At 41.1% G+C, this 18,445-nt stretch overlaps 1 protein-coding gene across 2 annotated transcripts in view; it reads right to left on the bottom strand.

The window, feature by feature from the left end:
* Positions 1-15,879, bottom strand: part of BMPR2 (bone morphogenetic protein receptor type 2) — a 197,356-nt gene extending 181,477 nt beyond the window's left edge. For both annotated transcript variants that reach the window (XM_025442055.3, XM_049106654.1), the window contains exon 1: positions 15,746-15,879. In XM_025442055.3, coding sequence (XP_025297840.1) covers positions 15,746-15,821 — 76 coding nt within the window. In that variant the 5' untranslated portion in view covers positions 15,822-15,879. The remainder of the gene's footprint in view (positions 1-15,745) is intronic.
* Positions 15,880-18,445: the final 2,566 nt, after the last annotated feature.

Raw genomic sequence — 18,445 nt, 5'->3', positions numbered from 1 at the left:
GGACTCCAGGATTACGCCCTGAGCCGAAGGCAGACACTTTAACGGCTGAGCCAGCCAGGCGTCCCTAGATTAACATTCTTAACAACAGTTCATCAAGCTAACACATTGGTTTAGCCAAAGGAAAAATAAATATACCAGAAAAGTTATCTCTCACAAAAAAACACTTTGTTTCAATAAGTAACATGAATAAAATTCATCTCGTTATCATTTGACTGTTTTTAATCTTGTCCTTCATGTCACCACAATGTGGTCCTTTGAGTAATAACTAAATTTAAAAGTTACTCTTCACACTAGACTGGCCCCTAGGGGTTCTAATCACTAATAACAGATGGAAACTTTAAAAACTTATCCTCAACTAAATATGTCATCATTCTTCTGATTTAACTGGTGCTCCTTTCCAAAACTGAAGCTTTGAATCTTTAATAAAAATGTTTATTATCCACCAACATTTGAATGCTACACACAAAACCAAAACCTAAAACATCTATTGTCATTTACTGCAATATAAGAGAACATAAGCAAGACATAGTTCAGTCTGGAAAATTATTCCTGAATGATTAAAATGCCAATAATTTTTTCAGATGCCTAAACTACTGTTCCAAGTATTTTATACCTTCAGGCTAACACTATATATATTACATGAATGCTCTGCTTTGGAGTTACAGAGGCCTGAGCTTGAATCCCAGGTCTCCCACTTACTCAGTTTACTATCTGTAAACAAGGAAAAATAATAGTACTGAGTAATCTGTTTAAAGGATAATGAGATCATATGGTAAATATGTAAGGCACTTAGTAGATATGTTAGAGGCTCAGATATGTTCATTTGTCTCCTCTTTTATTCCCCCAATATTTGGATTTACTCACTATTCGTAGCCACTGTCAAATTATACAGAATAAAGTATCTCAAATGTAACTAATCTCTTCTAAAACATTTGATTTCTAAATGTTTACTTCTGTGTAAAGTTGAAAGCAGAATAAAAGTTGAGCATGACAAAGATCAGCAAATATAGTCATAAGAAGTAGGGGCCAGAATATAGGATATTTCAAACTGTGACTTTTATTCTGAATGAGATGCAGAGGCTTTAAACAAAGAAATGTCATGATTTGACTTATGCTTAAAAAGGTGACACTGGATACTTTATTGAAAAGTGACTAAGGGGGGATCCCTGGGTGGCGCAGCGGTTTGGCGCCTGCCTTTGACCCAGGGCGCGATCCTGGAGACCCGGGATCGAATCCCACGTCGGGCTCCCGGTGCATGGAGCCTGCTTCTCCCTCTGCCTATGTCTCTGCCTCTCGCTCTCTCGCTCTCTCTCTCTGTGACTATCATAAATAAATAAAAATTAAAAAAAAAAAAAAGAAAAGTGACTAAGGTAAAAGTGATTGTGTTAGAGAAAAGAGAGGCTATACTGGCAAAATTCTATACAAGAAAAAATGGTGGCTTTAAAATTAACATAGTAACAACAGAGGTGGTAAGAAGTAGTCAGACTCTAGATATATTTTGAAGGTAGGGCCAAGAGTTTTTGCTATCAGAGTGGATGTGAGTGCAAAAAGAGACAAGGATATCTTAGATATCTTCAATTTTTGGCTGAACAGCTTGAATGACAACTACTATTTGCTGAGTTGGATTAAGGCTATGGGAGGAACAGACCTATAGAAGCAGCTCAGGGACACATTAAGTATTAGATAACTATCAAACATCTAAGTGGAGATGCTGAAAACACAGCTACACAAGACAGGATTCCAAGAAAAGAGGTTTGGGATGGAAATAAATTTGAAACTTGTTAACCTCTATGTGCTACTCTTAAAGCCACGAGAATGGAGATGCCTGGGTGGCTCAGTTGTTGAGTGACGGTCTTGGGCTCAGGGAGTGATCCTGGAGTCCCAGGATCAAGTCCTGCAACGGGCTCCTTGTGGGGAGACTGCTTCTCTCTCTATGTCTCTGCCTCTCTCTGTGTGTCTCTCTTGAATAAATAAAATCTTTTAAAAAATTTAAATTTAATTTAAAAATTAAATAAATTAAAAATATATAAATAAATAAATAAATAAATAAAGCCATGAGAACAGATGAGATCATCAGAGGAGTAAGTATATACAGAGAAAAGTAAAGGTCCAAGGACTCACTGATGGAACCGAACTGGAAGTATAGAAATAAATCTGTGGCCATTTTATTTTTTTAAAAAGAGTAACAATTACATTCACTGGGGAAAAAAATAGTCTCTTCAACAAATGGTACTGGCACAAACTGGATTTCCACATGCAAAAGAATGAAGTTGGATCTCTATCTCATACCATACATAAAAATTAACTCAAAATAAATCAATGATAGGGGTGCCTGGGTGGCTCAGTCGGTTAAGCTTTTGCCTTGGCTCAGGTCATGATTGTGGAGTCCCAGGATTGAGCCCTGCATCAGGCTTCCTGCTGGGTGGTGAGTCTGCTTCTCCTCCTCCCTCTGCTCTTCCCCATCCTTGTTCTCTCTCTCTAATAAATTTTTTTTAAACCTTTTTTAAATGGATCAATGACATTAACAGTTAAAACCATAGAGCTCTTAGAAGAAAAATAGAAGTAAATCTTCATAGCCTTGGATTTGGCAATGGATTCTTAGATTCCAAGAGGATGCATAACAACAAAATAAATGGGACTTCATCAAAATTAAAACTTATACATCAGAGATGATTAAGTCAGTTAAAAAAAAAAAAAAAGAAAGAAACCTAGAGAATAGGAGAAAACAAAGGTGCCCTCATCTATTTGGGCTACTATAACAATGCATCAGAGACTAGGTAGTCTTATAAATAACATTTCTTTAAAATAAATAAATAAATAAATAAATAAATAAAATTTCTTTCTCACAGCTCTGGAGTCAGGGAAGTTTAATAAGATCATGGTGCCAACAGATTCAGTAACTGGTGAGAATCCATTTCCTAGATGGCCATCTTTTTGTTGTAACCTCACAAAGTGGTAAGAGGAAGGGATCTTTCTGTGGTCTCTTTCATAAGATCACTAATCCCATTAATAAGGGCTCCACCTTCATGACCTAATCAACTCCCAAAGGCCTCACCTTCTAATATAACCTAGAGGGTTATGATTTCAACATGAAATTTGAGGGGACATATTCAGTCCATAACATTTGGAAATCATCTATATGATAGAGAGTTAATATTCATAATATATAAAGAACTCCTATCATTCAACAACAAAAAGACAAATAATCCAATTAAAAAAATAAATATTGTTTAAGGGTACAAACTTGCAACCCCAGTAGATGAATAAATCCTGTATATAATACACAACTATATACAGCAATACTGTATTATAAATTTCAAAACTGCTAAGAGACTAGATGTTAATTGTTCCCACCACACACACACACAATAATGATAAATTACATGATATAATAGAGGTGTTAGCTAACATGGTGGTAATCATATTGCAATATAGAAATGTATCAAGTCAATATGCTGTACCTTAAACTTATAGAACATTATATATCAATAATAGCTCTATAAAAGCAAATTCAAAAGAAGAGAAAAATGGACAAAGGACTTGAATAGACATTTCTTCAAAGAAGATCTACAAATGGTCAATAAGCACCTGAAAAGATGTTCATCATTTATCACAAGGAAAATCAAATAAGCAAATCAAAACCATAATGAGATACCACTTCACACTCATTATGATGGCTATGACAAATAATTTTTTACAAAAACAGAACAGAAAGCAATGAGTGTTGGCAAAGATGTGGAAAAATTGGACACTTGGACATGACTGTTGGGATGTGAAATGGTACAGCCACTGTAGAAAACTGTATAGTGGTTCCTCAAAGAAACTAAACATAGAATTACCATATGATTCAACAACTGCACTCCCAGGTATACACCCATAGGAATTTAAAGGACTGGAACAGATACTGTACACCAATGTTCACTGCAGCCAAAAGATGAAAACTCAAGTGTCCATCAACAGATGAATGAATAAACAAAATGTAGCACATACATATACAATGGAATATTATTCAGCCCTAAAAAGCAAGGAAATTCTGACACATGCTACAATATGGATAAACTCTAAAACATAATGCTATCAGAGTGGATGTGAGTGCAAAAAGAGACAAGGTAATGAGCTGGTAACAAAAGGACAAATATCATATGATTCCACTTACATGAAATACCTAGAGTAGGCAAATTCATAGAGACAGAAAGTAGGTTACAGGTTACTAGGGGCTAGGAGTAAGGGAGAAATGAGGGTTATTATAGCCATATTCCTTATGGCTAAAGTTTCTGTTTGGGGTGATGAGAATATTTTGATGACACTCATCAATGTGTGTTGCACCACACTGTGAATATTATTAATGCCACTGAATCATATACTTGAAAGTGATTAAAATGGCAAATTTTTTGATCTGATATACCATAATTTTTTAAGTTAATAATATAATATACCAAAACAATGAACTGTACACTTCAATTAAGAGGTCTGGTTCTTGGGATCCCTGGGTGGCGCAGCGGTTTGGCGCCTGCCTTTGGCCCAGGGCGCGATCCTGGGGACCTGGGATCGGATCCCACATCGGGCTCCCGGTGCATGGAGCCTGCTTCTCCCTCTGCCTGTGTCTCTGCGCCTCTCTCTCTCTCTCTGTGACTATCATAAATAAATAAAAAAATTAAAAAAAAATAAAATAAAATAAAATAAACTTCTAATTAAAAAAAAAAAAAAAAGAGGTCTGGTTCTTTTATTATATCAATAGTATTGGAAAGGATAGGGTGTAAGAAAAAGTTTAACTGGATATAGTTAAAGATATAATTAACTATTAACTCAAATAGTGAAGGTATTAAACAAACTTCCAGGAAAAAATTAATTTATCTAATAAATAGTTACAAGCAATATTTTTAAAGCAGAACAATAATTATTAGAAATTTAGACAAAATTATTCATTTTTCTCTTCCCAAACATTTATCTGTTATCTTGCATTCACATCTTCCTATCATCATTTGAATTGTACACTTTGGGCAGCCCGGGTGGCTCAGTGGTTTAACACTGCCATCAGCCCAGGATGTGATCCTGCAGTCCTAGGATCGAGTCCCACGTCAGGCTCCCTGCATGGAGCCTGCTTCTCCCTCTGCCTATGTCTCTGCCTCTGTTTCTCTCATGAATAAATAAATAAAATAAAATAAAAAGAATCTACAGTTTAAATGGGTAAATTGTATGAAATGGAAATTATATCTCAGTAAAGCTGTTTTACAAAATTTACTAACCAGAAATTAGGATAGCATTAATCAGATCTCACTGATTTAGAATGTACTGGGTCAAAGGCTATGCTGAAACTGACCATGGCATTATTTATTTTAATATTAAAACATTTTTTACATCATTCACAAACATAAACTCAAAATGGATTAAGACATGAGACCTGAAACCATAAAAATCCTTGAAGAGAACACAGGTAGTAACTTCTTTGACATCAGCCATTGAAACATTTTTCTAGGTTTATCTCCTGAGACAAGGAAAACAAAAGCAAAGAGTATCTACTGGGACTTCATCAAAATAAAAAACTTCTGAACAGCAAAGCAAACCATCAACAAAACTAAAGGACAGCCTACTGAATGGGAGAAGATACTTATAAATGACATATCCAATAAAGAGTTAGTATCCAAAATATATAAAGAACTTATACAACTCAATGCCAAAAATCCCCCAAATAATCCAAATAAAAATGAGCAGAAGACATGAGCAAACATTTCTTCAAAGGAGATTACACAGATGGCCAACAGACATGAAAAGATGCTCAACATCATTCACCACCAGGAAAATGCAAATCAAAACCTTAATGAGCTATCAACTCACACTTGTCAGAATGGCTAAACTCAAAAACACAAGAAACCAGTGTTCCCAAGGATGTGGAGAAAAAGGAACCCCCTTGACTGCTGGTGAATGAAAACTGGTACAGCCATTGTGGAAAATAGTACGGAGATTCCTCAAAAAATTAAAAATAGGGACACCTGGATGGCGCAGTCAGCAAGCCAGGTGAGCCCTAGACTCTTGGTTTCGGCTCAGGATGTGATCTCAAGATCATGAGAGGGAGCATGCCGCGGACTCCATATCCAGTGCAGAATCTGCTAAAGTTTCTCTTTCTTTCCCTGTCACTCCCCCCACGCCACATGCCCTCTCTAAAACAAACAAATAAATCTTTTTTAAAAATTAAAAATAGAATTACCATGTGATCCAATAACCCCACTACTGAGTATTTACCCAAAGAATATGAAAACACTAATTCAAAAAGATATATGCATCCCTATGTTTACTGCAGCATTATTTACAATAGCCAAGTTATAGAAACAGCCCAGTGTTCAATCCATAGATGAATGGATAAAGAAGATGCAATATGGGGATCCCTGGGTGGCGCAGCGGTTTGGCGCCTGCCTTTGGCCCAGGGCGCGATCCTGGAGACCCGGGATCGAATCCCACATCGGGCTCTCGGTGCATGGAGCCTGCTTCTCCCTCTGCCTGTGTCTCTGCCTCTCTCTCTCTCTCTCTCTCTGTGACTATCATAAATAAATAAAAATTAAAATAAAAAAGAAGATGCAATGTGTGTGTGTGTGTGTGTGTATATACACACACACACACACACACACATATATGTATGTACGTGTGTGTATATATGTGAATGGAATCTTGCCATTTGCAATAACAGGGATGGATCTAGAGAGTATAATGATAAATGAAGTAAGTCAGAGAAAGACAAATACCATATGATTTCACTCATATGTAGAATTTAAGAAACAAAAAAAAAAGAAGAGAGGGATCCCTGGGTGGTGCAGCGGTTTGGCGTCTGCCTTTGGCCCAGGGTGTGATGCTGGAGACCCAGGATCAAGTCCCACATCGGGCTCCCGGTGCATGGAGCCTGCTTCTCCCTCTGCCTATGTCTCTGCCTCTCTCTCTCTCTCTCTCTGTGACTATCATAAATAAATAAAAATTTTAAAAAAAAAAGAAGAGATAAACCAAAAAAACAGACTCTAACTATAAAGAACAAACATGATTACCAGAGGGGAGGTGGATGGGGGGGTGGGTGAAACAGGTTAAGGGGACTAAGAGCACACTTATTATAATGAACAGAGTAATGTATAGAATTGTCAAATCACTACATTGTATACCTGAAACTAATATAATATTGTATGTTAACTATACTAGAATTAAAATAAAAAATTAAATTAAAACAAAGACAAATAAATAAATAAAAGATTTTTTAAAAAAAGAAAAAAAAGGGACGCCTGGGTGGCGGCTCAGCAGTTGAGCATCTGCCTTTGGGTCAGAGGGAGATCCTGGAGTTCCAGGATCAAGTCCCACATTAGGCTTCCTACATGGAGCCTGCTTCTCCCTCTGCCTATGTCTCTGCCTCTCCCTGTGTCTCTCTCTCTCTCTCTCTCATGAATAAATATATAAAACCTTTAAAAAAAATAAAATAAAGATGAGATTGTCTTTTATCTTCCTAACTAAAAAGTATTTAAAGTCTACTCTAAGGTCCTTTCCAACTCTAAAATTTTTGGATTCCAACTTTTTAAAAGCACTCTTTATATTTAGTTAGATTATTCTTATATTTTCATTTGAGAATATCCCTATAGTGCCTTTCTTTATAACACTTTTGTGGTCCTAACTCAACATAATCAACATACAAAATATATTTGCAAAAACTTACATTTCTTTCAAAGTAGTGATTTTACCATTTCAGAATACCCCACAGTTTTCCCCAATCTAAGCTAAATTCAGAATACTATATATACGCACTCAATAATAACCAAATATATCATTCAAAGTGTTATACACTTAGTAGTAACTAAGAATATCACTGGCTTCTCTCATACCATAAGCAAAAGTGCTATAAATGCTGAAAGTATCATGCAGGCCAAACTCGTCACTTTACAATGAGGATATTGAGACCAAAATTAGTGATATTCCCAAAGTGAAGTAAACAGCTGATGGTACCACTAGGAAGAACTCAGATCTTTCTCGCTTCACCTGTTTGACTTAGAAATCATCTACTTAAAACAAAACAGAACAAAACAAAAATAAAAACATAACAAAAAAAGAAATAATCTACTTTCCAGAATAATTCAAGCCTGAAAGAGGAGTAACAATAAAAGAAAATCAACAAGGGAGAGGAGTAGCAATAAAAAGTATGTATACTCAAGACAATCTAAGGGAGAGATTTAAAAAGAAGAAAACAGAACATTTATGGAGATGAGAGGATGGAGAAGATATATAGCCAGAGAAATGCAAATTAATTAAAGTCAGACAAGGAGAGTTTCAAGGAAGGGGTGATTGAAATTGTCAAATTAAATAGAAAAGAAAAAAAAAAAAAAACCACCAAGATTGAGGGACACCTCGGTGGCTCAACAGTTTAGCATCTACCTTCAACTCAGGGCGTATGATCCCGGGGTCTGGGATGGAGTCCCACACTGGGCTCCCCGCAGGGACCCTGCTTCTCCCTCTGTCTATGTCCCTGCCCCTCTCTCTCTCTCTGTGTCTCTCATGAATAAATAAAATCTTTAAAAAAAAAAAAAAAAAAGAACAAGATTGAAAAATCACCGAAGGGGCATTTGGGGCCTTTGGCTCAGGTCTACTCAGGTCATGATCTCAGTGTCCTGGGATGGAGCCCTACGTCAGGCTCCCTCTCCCTTCTTTGTCCCTCCCCGCTGCTCATGCACATTCTCTCTCTCTCAAATAAATAAAATCTTAAAAAAAAAAAAGTCACTGGATAAGGCAAGTAGGAAGTCATTGGTGAAATAATATACATCATGGGACCAAGTAAGGAGTTGAAGATACAGAAATCCAGAAGTGTTCACTGCTCTTTCAAGAAGGCTGTCAGAGAAGACAGGAAAAAAAAAAAAAAGAAGAAGCTGGAAATCAGCTAGAAGACACACAGGAACCATTTCTTTTCCTGTGCTGCAGAATACCTTCAGGAATTTCTCATCCTGAAAGAGAAGCAGAAAAGAAATAATACAGTGCTAATAAGACCTGCAAAATAACTACCCTGCTTCAAATAGAATGAAATCTAATTCCCTTCCAGAATGTAATATAGGCAATGGCAGGAGATGTTTGGAGGAGAAGAGGAAGCCCTTGTTTTTCTTTGTATCCACCAACATTTTAAAAAGAACCTTGCACAAAGGAAGCACTAATAAAGTTTGTTGACTGGACATTTTAATTCTCCTTCCATATGTTATCTATCCTATTAATGCCCCCCTACCCTTGTCACTGCTCCCATGAGTACATATTGGAATATTAACTGGGTCTGGTCAAACACTTACTGTATTAAGTTCAATTAACAGTAAGAAAGAGATGTGTGTTCTAACAATTCTGATAAAGCAATATATTCTAAAATGTTCACGTCAGGGGCACCTGGCTGGCTCACTTTGTCGAGTATGGGAATATTGATCTCCAGGTTGTGAGTCTGAGCCCTACACTGGGTATAGAGATTACTGAAAAATAAAATCTTTAAAAAAAATGTTTTATTTTTTTTTTTTTTTTTTTTTTTTTTAAAAAAATGTTTTAAAAAATGTTTAAATAAAATGTTCATGTCATTTACCCACAGGTTTATTTCTAACCTCATACAGACTATACATAAATTATATATGTATTCTTGTAATCCAGCAGTCTTAGCTGTCGTACCCATCTCACAGATTTTTAAAAAATTAAAAACAAAAACAAAATCAAGTCTATTGTACTCAAAATTCTACCAAAGTCATCTTCATTGCTTATAAAATAATTCTGGACTAGACCATTTAACCACAAGGGGAAAATAGTTTGGTAATATGGGAGTCTTTTCAACACGTGTAAAAACTATGCAAAATGGTCAAAATTTATGAATTCCTAGATATCACAGGATTCATATTTAATTTTTTTCTATCAGATATCAATCAAGGGCAGCCCAGGTAGCTCAGTGGTTTAGTGTCACCTTCAGCCCAGGGCATGATCCTGGAGACCTGGGATTGAGTCCCACGTTGGGCTTCCTACATAGAGCCTGCCTCTCTCACTCTCTCTCATAAGTTAAATAAATAAATAAATCTTTAAAAAAAAAAAAACAAGAGATCAATCAAATCAGAATATAATTCTTCTTGGGTAGACAGAAATTTAATATATGCAATTTATCCACCTGGAATGTTCTATGGGATATTCATTTGTAACTAAAACCAAATCAGTGTTACCTGGTCTAATTTAGTTTTGCACTATTTCTTTTAGAAATATTTCAACAATTCTCCCAGTGCCTGGGTGACTCAGTCAATTAAGCATCTGCCTTCAGCTCAGGTCATGATCCCAGGGTCGGATGAAGTCCAGCATAAAGCTCCCTGTTCAGTGCAGAATTTGCTTGAGATTCTCCCCTTCCCCCTCTGCCCCTCCACCCTCCTGCTCATATACTTGCTTTAATAAAAATAAACTTTAAAAAAATAAAATAAAATGCAGATTCCCAAACTCACTGTCCAGATATTAAGTAGGTCTGGGGTGGTTCCCATGAATCTGTATTTCAAACATAATCTAGTCCAATCCCATAATATTATACCTGAGAAGACTATGTTGAGCAATCGGTTTACCCAGAATCACACAGAGCTCAGGTCTCATTAACTCAAGACATGAGTCTTCTTACTTAATACACCATTTAAACTACTTTATAGTTAAAGGAATGGGACCAAAGAAAGAATAAATTACTAAATAGATCACTGAGTAAGGGACCAATCTTAGAATACTTCCTGGCTCCCATTCTTTTTTTATTATTCATTCATTTAGTATTTCTTAAACATCTTCTATTCTGCATGCAATATGGTAGATTACAAAGCAGTTTAAAATATGAACCCTGTCCTCAAGAAGCACTTATCAGTTAGGAGGACAAAGCAAATACATAAAACTGATACTCAAAAGCAAGGCAATATATGAGTAAGCGCCAGATTAAGTGGTACGGCCATTTATAAAATTAACTGATTTACACTGACTTCATTCTATACCTTTTATAGTTAGAACTTACTCATCAGGGCAGCCCAGGTGGCTCAGCGGTTTATCACTGCCTTCAGCCCAGAACGTGATCCTAGAGACCCAAGATCAAGTCCCATGTCAGGCTCCCTGCATGAAGCCTGCTTCTCCCTCTGCCTGTGTCTCTGCCTCTCTCTGTGTCTCTCATGAATAAATAAATCTTAAAATAAAAAAAAAAAAAAGAATTTACTCATCAGCAATCAATATTCAATTTCTTCTCTTTCTATGTTAAGAAAAATGGTCTTTAATGAAGGAAAGCTGTTGTCCTTAAGTGAAATCTCTCTGTCCCCACATTTCATATACACCAACACCACTACCACACATCATCCCACATGCCATAGGCTTTTGTAGAGATCAAAATTGGTATCATTTTTACGCAAAAGCCTAATGAAGAGTCTGGCTATGTTCAAATGGTAAGAGAAGCTCCTCTCCTGGACCATGTTCCTGATCACATGTGGCAGACTGAAGATCTGAATTCTTCATTTCCAAGCAATAGTATCACATGTCCATATATCACCATGGCCTCATTATAGCCAAAGTATACTTCACTACCCCTTGTCTTTGGTCTTGGCCAAACGAGATGTCAGAGGAACAAGAATCTGAAAATGACTGGTGGGATTGGGTTTGTCCTCTTGTACTTCTGCTACGGCTGTGAGACAAGCTCCCCCCAGAGAGATGTTACCCTTCCCTCCAGCCTGGGCCCAAGAATGAGACAAATGGAGCAGAATAAATGCTTATTGTTATATGTCACTATGATTTTGTGGTTACCAGTTATTACCAGTTATTACCAGTTGAAGCAAAAGCTGACTGAATCACAATATTTTAAAATTCCAAACAATCAAAACTTATTATATAAAGCAGTGGTCCTCAAACCTACCTAAGGGGAGTGGGGGGAAGCCTAGGTGGCTCAGCGGTTAAGTGTCTGCCTTCAGCCCAGGGTGTGATCCTAGGGTCCGGGATCGAGTCCCATATCAGGCTCCCTGCATGGAGCCTGCTTCTCTCTCTGCCTCTCTCTGTGTGTCTCTCATGAATGAATGAATGAATGAGTGAATGAATGAATGAATGAATGAATAAATAAATAAATAAATAAATAAATCAACTAAAAAAAAACTTACCTAAGGGAGAATCACGTTTAAAAAAAAAAAGGTCCCAGAGAGATTCATTCAGTACATCTAGACAATAGTGACAAAAATAAGCATTTTATCAAAAACCACAGGAGATAGAGTGCCTGGGTGGCACAGCTAGCTGAGTGCCCAATTCTGCTCAGATCATGATTTCATGTTTGTGAGATTGAGCCCTGTATCTGGCTCTGTGCTCAGTGCAGTCTGTTAAAGATTCTCTCTCCCTCTGTCCCTCCCACTTGTGCTCTCTCAAATAAATATTTTAAAAAACAAAAAACACAGGTGACCCTATTGCAGTGCCCACATTAAGAAACACAAAAATAAAGATTACTAAATTTCCAGTTTCAACAATATTTATTAATTTCAGTGCTCAAGAATCCTAACTAAATAAGCGAATCTTCCTTTAGACAATGTGTGTGTTCCTCAAGAGAGTGTAAAACTGAAATCTAATCAAGTGAGGTGCACCTGGCTGGCTCAGTCAGTAGAGCATGCAACTCTTGACCTCAAGGTCGTGGGTTCAAGCCCTGGAGTCTACTTAGAAAAAAGAAAAGAAATCTGATCAAGTGAATTATTTCAAATGCAGGATGATTTAGCTGACACTGATGTCAGTCGAGCCATTAAACACATCTTAGCCAGCCCAGGAGGAAAAGGATTATGATGCAGAATCCCAAGTTCCTTCAGATGTTCTGGAGAACCTTCCAGGAATGAATCCCAACAAAAAGGCTGTTTGAAATGTCATGGGATCCCTGGCCGTCCAGGCCACCAAGGATGGGAAGAAGGACAAGAAGGAGGAGGACAAGAAGACTGGAGGAAAGGGTAGCTGAGCCTGCTCAAGGGCCTGAAAAGAGTAGGGTGGGATATGTTACATATGTTATCTGTAACCATTACAACCTAAATAAAGCATGACTTTTTTCCCAAAAAAAAAAAATTTTAACAGAAGCTATTTCTGCAATAAGTACTGCATTGCATTGTATTATTTTATTAAAGTTTATAAACCAAACAAGCACATTACATTTTTTGTAAATTCCAAATTTTTGCATATAAAATGTTCCTAGAATTAAGGAATCTATGGGACACCTGGATGGTTCAGTGGTTGAGTGTCTGCTTTCCACTCAGGTCGTGATCCCAACGTCCTGGGATCGAGCCCCACATCGGGTTCCCTGCAGGGAGCCTGCTTCTGCCTCTGCCTATGTCTCTACCTCTCTCTGAGTCTCTCATGAATAAATAAATAAAATCTTAAAAAAAAAAAAAAAGAATTAAGGAATCCATGAACTATATGCTGTAAGTGGGAAAGAGAAATTCAAAAGAAATAAAAGGATTTATCCACGGCCCCAAAAGAGGGATGTGATATCAGTCAGTCTTTCAGCATTTTTTTCCCATTCAGCAGCACTACTTGCACCTGTCTGGTTACATCACTACATCTATGTATCCCAAGTTCTCCCAGGCCCTCTCTAATCACCTTGCACCTAATGAAATTGTACTAGCCACTCCAATATTAGGCAAAGTTTTACACATTTAGAACCATGACTTCTGCGTAGCCAGTGCTGAATGAAGATCCTATCAAGTGTCCCTACTTCTTTTCAAGGCTGACCTAGTGAAGGCACTACTCTATCTTATGTTCTCAATTAGAATGAGCTATTATCATTAACATGATAAGTAAGGGTACAGGCCATAATCTTGGCTCCACAATTTACTCTGCAGTGAGTTATTTAAATTCTTTGGGCTTCACTTGCCCTCTCTGTAAAAGGAGCATAATTAAACCTGGAGCATAGAATTGTCATGAAAATCAAATGAGAAAATATATGTAAAGCTATTAGAATAGTCGCTGGCACAGAGCAAGCACTCAGTAAACACTAGCTATTATTATTATTGTTATGATTCTGAAATCCAGCTTCACAAATTTTGACATCTGGTACTATGCAATACTAAAGAAAAAAAAAAGGATACTAAAACCAGTTCAGTGATTCTATCTCTCACTTTTAATCAGTGATTCTTTCGATCCCTCCCTTTAGAGGGACATTATTCTATTTACCAAATACAAATTAAATGTATTTTTAAATCAATGGTCTTTCCCTTACTGTTACCAGTTCTGAGCACAAAATAAGCCTGTCAATTGTAAATAAGAATCTACATTCTTAAAAGGTTAAGGATAACAAAGAACATGCAAAGTCTGTATGTTCTGAGATTTCTCATAGGACGGCTGCTTAAGCCTAAAGCCTTTTACTCTCTATATTTTACAGGAATCACAAGCCTTACTGCTAGAGAATTTAAACAGCTAACATAATAAAAACAAAATCTAGAAAAAATTGTTCATTTTTATCCCAAAGGAACTGTGATGATTAAGAATATTAAAATGCCAGTTTCAAAATGTTCATTACTTTGAATTCTACATAGATTTATCATAAACATAATAGACATTAATCAACCAAAATCAGAGGCACTAAAGGAAACTTCAAGTTTCTTTTAGAATTTTCCCAATGCAGACTTTTAAAGTGGAAATAAGCAAGCAATTTCTGTATTTAGCATAGCAATGAGAAATTTACTGAATGTGAAAAGTACACACATATAAAAAAAAAAAAAGCAATTGGAAAGCAGTTATATTGTCCTTTACTCAATTTTAAATGCACAATCTATTTGGCCATCCTACACCAAACTTAAGAATTATATGTACAGTTCCCTTCCAAAAATTTCTAAAAACATGTCACTAAAAACTGCTTCAAATATCATTGTAAATGGAAATGAAGCCTTCTCTAAGGTGTTTGGGAACTAAAAAGAAAATATCCTAAGGAAAGGATGACTACCATTTCCCTTGAAGCTTAGTAAAATGTCAAAGAACTTTCAGGACTCAAATATGCTAGACGTCTGGTATGAGGTCAAAGTTGCCTCAATGACAGGAAAGCCAACAGATGCCAGATGACTAAAACATAAAGTTATCAAAAATACTTTTAAGCCCAACAGTTATTCCAAAAGTATATACAAATGCGAGTGTATCTAGGTTGAAAAGATGGAAATATCATTACCAAAATACTTTGGAAGAAAAAAATACTACTAAAACAATAATTCGCAGTATTATACAATGTATTAAGAATCTCAAATTTCTGGCTTTCTCAACATGTATTCAATTCATTCCGTAACATTTCGAAATCACGAAAGTAACATGGATTCCCGAAGAATGATCGAAATCTAAAAATAACGCTAAAGTGTGCGTGCTATAGTTGTTCTTTTTACTGTAAGCTAAATTTGCTTTATATATTAAAAAAAAAACCTATAGCTCTGTTTCCAAAGATCTCATAATAGATACTGTTCATTGGCGATTAAAATATTATTTTTAATCCTTGCATTACCTCACAGCTAAAAATGTCAAGATACCACACCCAATATGTCTTTTCCCCCCTCCCCCGTGGGGGATGGGGAGGCGTGGGGGGGGGGGGATACGGGAGTAGGGATTGTTAACTACACAAAAACATGCAAGGTTATTTCCCCAGCAGGGACGGGGAAGGCGCGCAGGTACCGGCGCCGAAGCCTCCACCGCGAGCGCAGGCCTCGGCCTCTGCGGGCTCCCCTCGCCCGCCTCCCGCGGAGGCAGCGGCCCGACGCGCCGCCCCGGGGCTACTCACCGGCCGCAGTGCTGACCAGCAGGACGGTCCACAGGAGCGACGGCACCCACCGGGGCCGCTGCAGCGAAGGAGGCATCCCTGGGCCAGCCGAGTAGCAGGAGAGCAGAGAAAAGAAATATGGAAAGTAAACACGGGCGGAGATACGGCCGGTGGGGGTGGGGGGCTGGATGGGGGGGGGGGGGCTGGTCCCCGCTCTCGTCGACTTGTCCGGCCCGTGGGTATTACAACGCAGTTTGAAAGGACAAATGGCAGATGCGAGGACCTAGCTGCAGAGCTTTCATTCCGCTGCAGAAACTCCCTTCATTTCTGTCCCTCGCGTCCGGGGAGGTCCACTCGCCTAGGACGGGGTGCCTCGGCCCCCCAGACTGAAGGCATGTCCGGGTGCAGCGGGTAGACAGGAGAAAGCCCCGCAGTTATTTCCCTCGTAGTTTCACGATGTCAAAAAAATATCCAGGTCTGGGAGAAAACATATCCAGGGCGCAGGGGGTAGGGGGCGGGGGGATTCGATGGCGGGGCCGAGGATCAGGACGAGTTCCCGACCGCCGCGGAGGGCGAAGCCGGGCGGGCGGCGGCGGCGGCGGCGGCGGCGGCGGCGGCGGCGGCCGGCGGCCCGAGTCGCATCGCCCGCGGCTCCCGGAGCGCAGGATTCCTTTTTAAGTTTCGCTTCGGTGCTTCCTTCACTCGGAGCTGGAGAACAACAAGCCCTGTTCCTCGACCGGATGGTCAGAGGTGCCGGCCTCCATGGACCGACCCACAGCCCTCAAGCCCTCGGCGAACAGTCCCGCGAGGCCGTGCCCGGGCCCGGCCGGAGGGCGGCGGGCGGCGGGCGGCGGGGGAGGGGAGGGGAGGGGAGGGGAGGGGCAGCAGGCCGGGCGCCGAGCTCCCGAGGTGCGGGAGCTGCCCTCTCCACCCTCCCGGGTTCGCTCCTCTCTCTCTCTTTATTGCAGCCGCTCGGTCTTGCCTGAGGTAAATCCCACGAAGAAAAGCCTCGTCTCCTCCCGTCAATGGCTCCCGTGAGCGAATCGCAACCCCTTCCCTGAGGAAGCCGCTGCTGCCGCCGCCGCCGCCGCCGCCGCCTCGTTCTCCCGCAGCTCTGGGCTCCGGGCGGAGCTCGGGCGTCGCGGGCCGAGGGCGGGGGGGCGGCCGGCTGGGGAGGTGGGGGGTGGGCGACGAGGCGGCGAGACACCCCGCACCCTCCGGGCAGCACTTCTAGTGGCTCCGAGCAGACCAGACACAAAGGGGGGAGTCGCCGCAGCTGCCAGTCTGCGGCGCTCCCGGTCACCGGAGTCGCCCCGCCTCCGCCGCCGCCTCCGCCTCCGCCTCCTCCTCCTCAGTCTCCGGCTCTTCCCGGCCCTGTCTGTCTCGGGGCCTGTGGTGCAGCGCGGGCGGCGGCGGCGGCGGCGGCGGCAGCGGCGGCAGTGGCGGCGGCGGCGCGAGGAAGCCCGCACTGCGCCTGCGCGCTCGCGCCCCCGCCCGGCCCCGCCCCTCGCCGGCGGCGAGCTGACACGGACTCCGCGGCCCTCGCGTGGCGCGTCTCTGCGGGGCCGCGGAGGGCAGGGCGGGGCCCGCAGCGCGCCGTGGGCAGCGACGGCCTTTCTCCCGCACGCGCGCAGGCCTTCCTCACGGGCACGCTCGGGATCTGGGGGTGCGTTGAGGAGAGAGCGGCCACATCTTTTGTCCAGCCTCGGCCAACTCCCGAGAGCTGGGTGATTGAGCCTCGGACTGAGGTGTCGCCGTGTCCCCCGGGACTCCTGGAGTAGAGGCGCGACGGGCGGAACTGCCCCGTCGTTTCTGGCGGTGGGAGCCTCGGTCTCCGTATCCCAGAGAACCCCGAAGAACCCTCCCTTCCCAGACCCGTAGACCTCGGCCTCCCCCTCCGGCTCCCCTCACCACTGACTCAAACAAAAGCCGGAACGGGAAAGCCCACCCGGAATTGGTATCTGCTCTTCTCGGCGTCCCGCTCTTCTCGAGCGCCCTTCTTGGCTGACAGAAATATCGGACCTTTCGAAAGGATGCGAAGTCAGAAAGAAAACTCTCTCCTTTGGCTCCTGTACATTGTCCCGCTCTACATGCGTTATCTGTCGTGGCCGCGCGGCTTCCACTTCCAGGGTGGGCCTTTATTCACAAAGGCTGTGGGCCTTAGGTTTTCTTGTGGGTTTTTTTTGCTTTTGTTTTTGTTTTCTTAGGACATGTGAAAGGAAAATTATGGGGAGGCGTTGCTGCCCCTGAGTGAAGAATGACTTCGCACCCAAGGAAACGAAAAAGGTCCCGCTGGTAGCGAGGCTTCCTGGAAAGGATCTGTTTAGTCGGGTCTTTTGAATTGCAAAAACCCAAGGGACCGGGATAAGAGCAGGAATTCCACCCCCCCCCACCCCCGCCCTGCAGCCTTTGCACACCTCCTGCGAGGGCTGGTCGACTTGGGTGGGATTTTGCTGGGGCGGGGGGGGGGGGGGGGAGGGAGAAAGTGACGTGCGTGGCGCCATGATCGGAAGTCTGTGTTTAATTCTTAGCTGCGAGGTGGAAAATTTGCGTGGGAGGGCGATCTTAGAGGTGAAGTCTAGCCTTCCTTCTACTAAGCAGAAGGGTTATTCTGAAGGCTGGTTTGGCTGGTCTTTCATTGTGGATAAGGGCAGCTCCAAACACACATTCACAGACACTCCTTAAGTCATACCCTTTATTTGTGTATTCAAGTCCCCTTTT

This window comes from Canis lupus, chromosome 37 (genome assembly GCF_003254725.2).
Source record: "Canis lupus dingo isolate Sandy chromosome 37, ASM325472v2, whole genome shotgun sequence".
NCBI lineage: Eukaryota > Metazoa > Chordata > Mammalia > Carnivora > Canidae > Canis > Canis lupus.
This window is presented reverse-complemented; position numbering and strand designations above follow the sequence as displayed.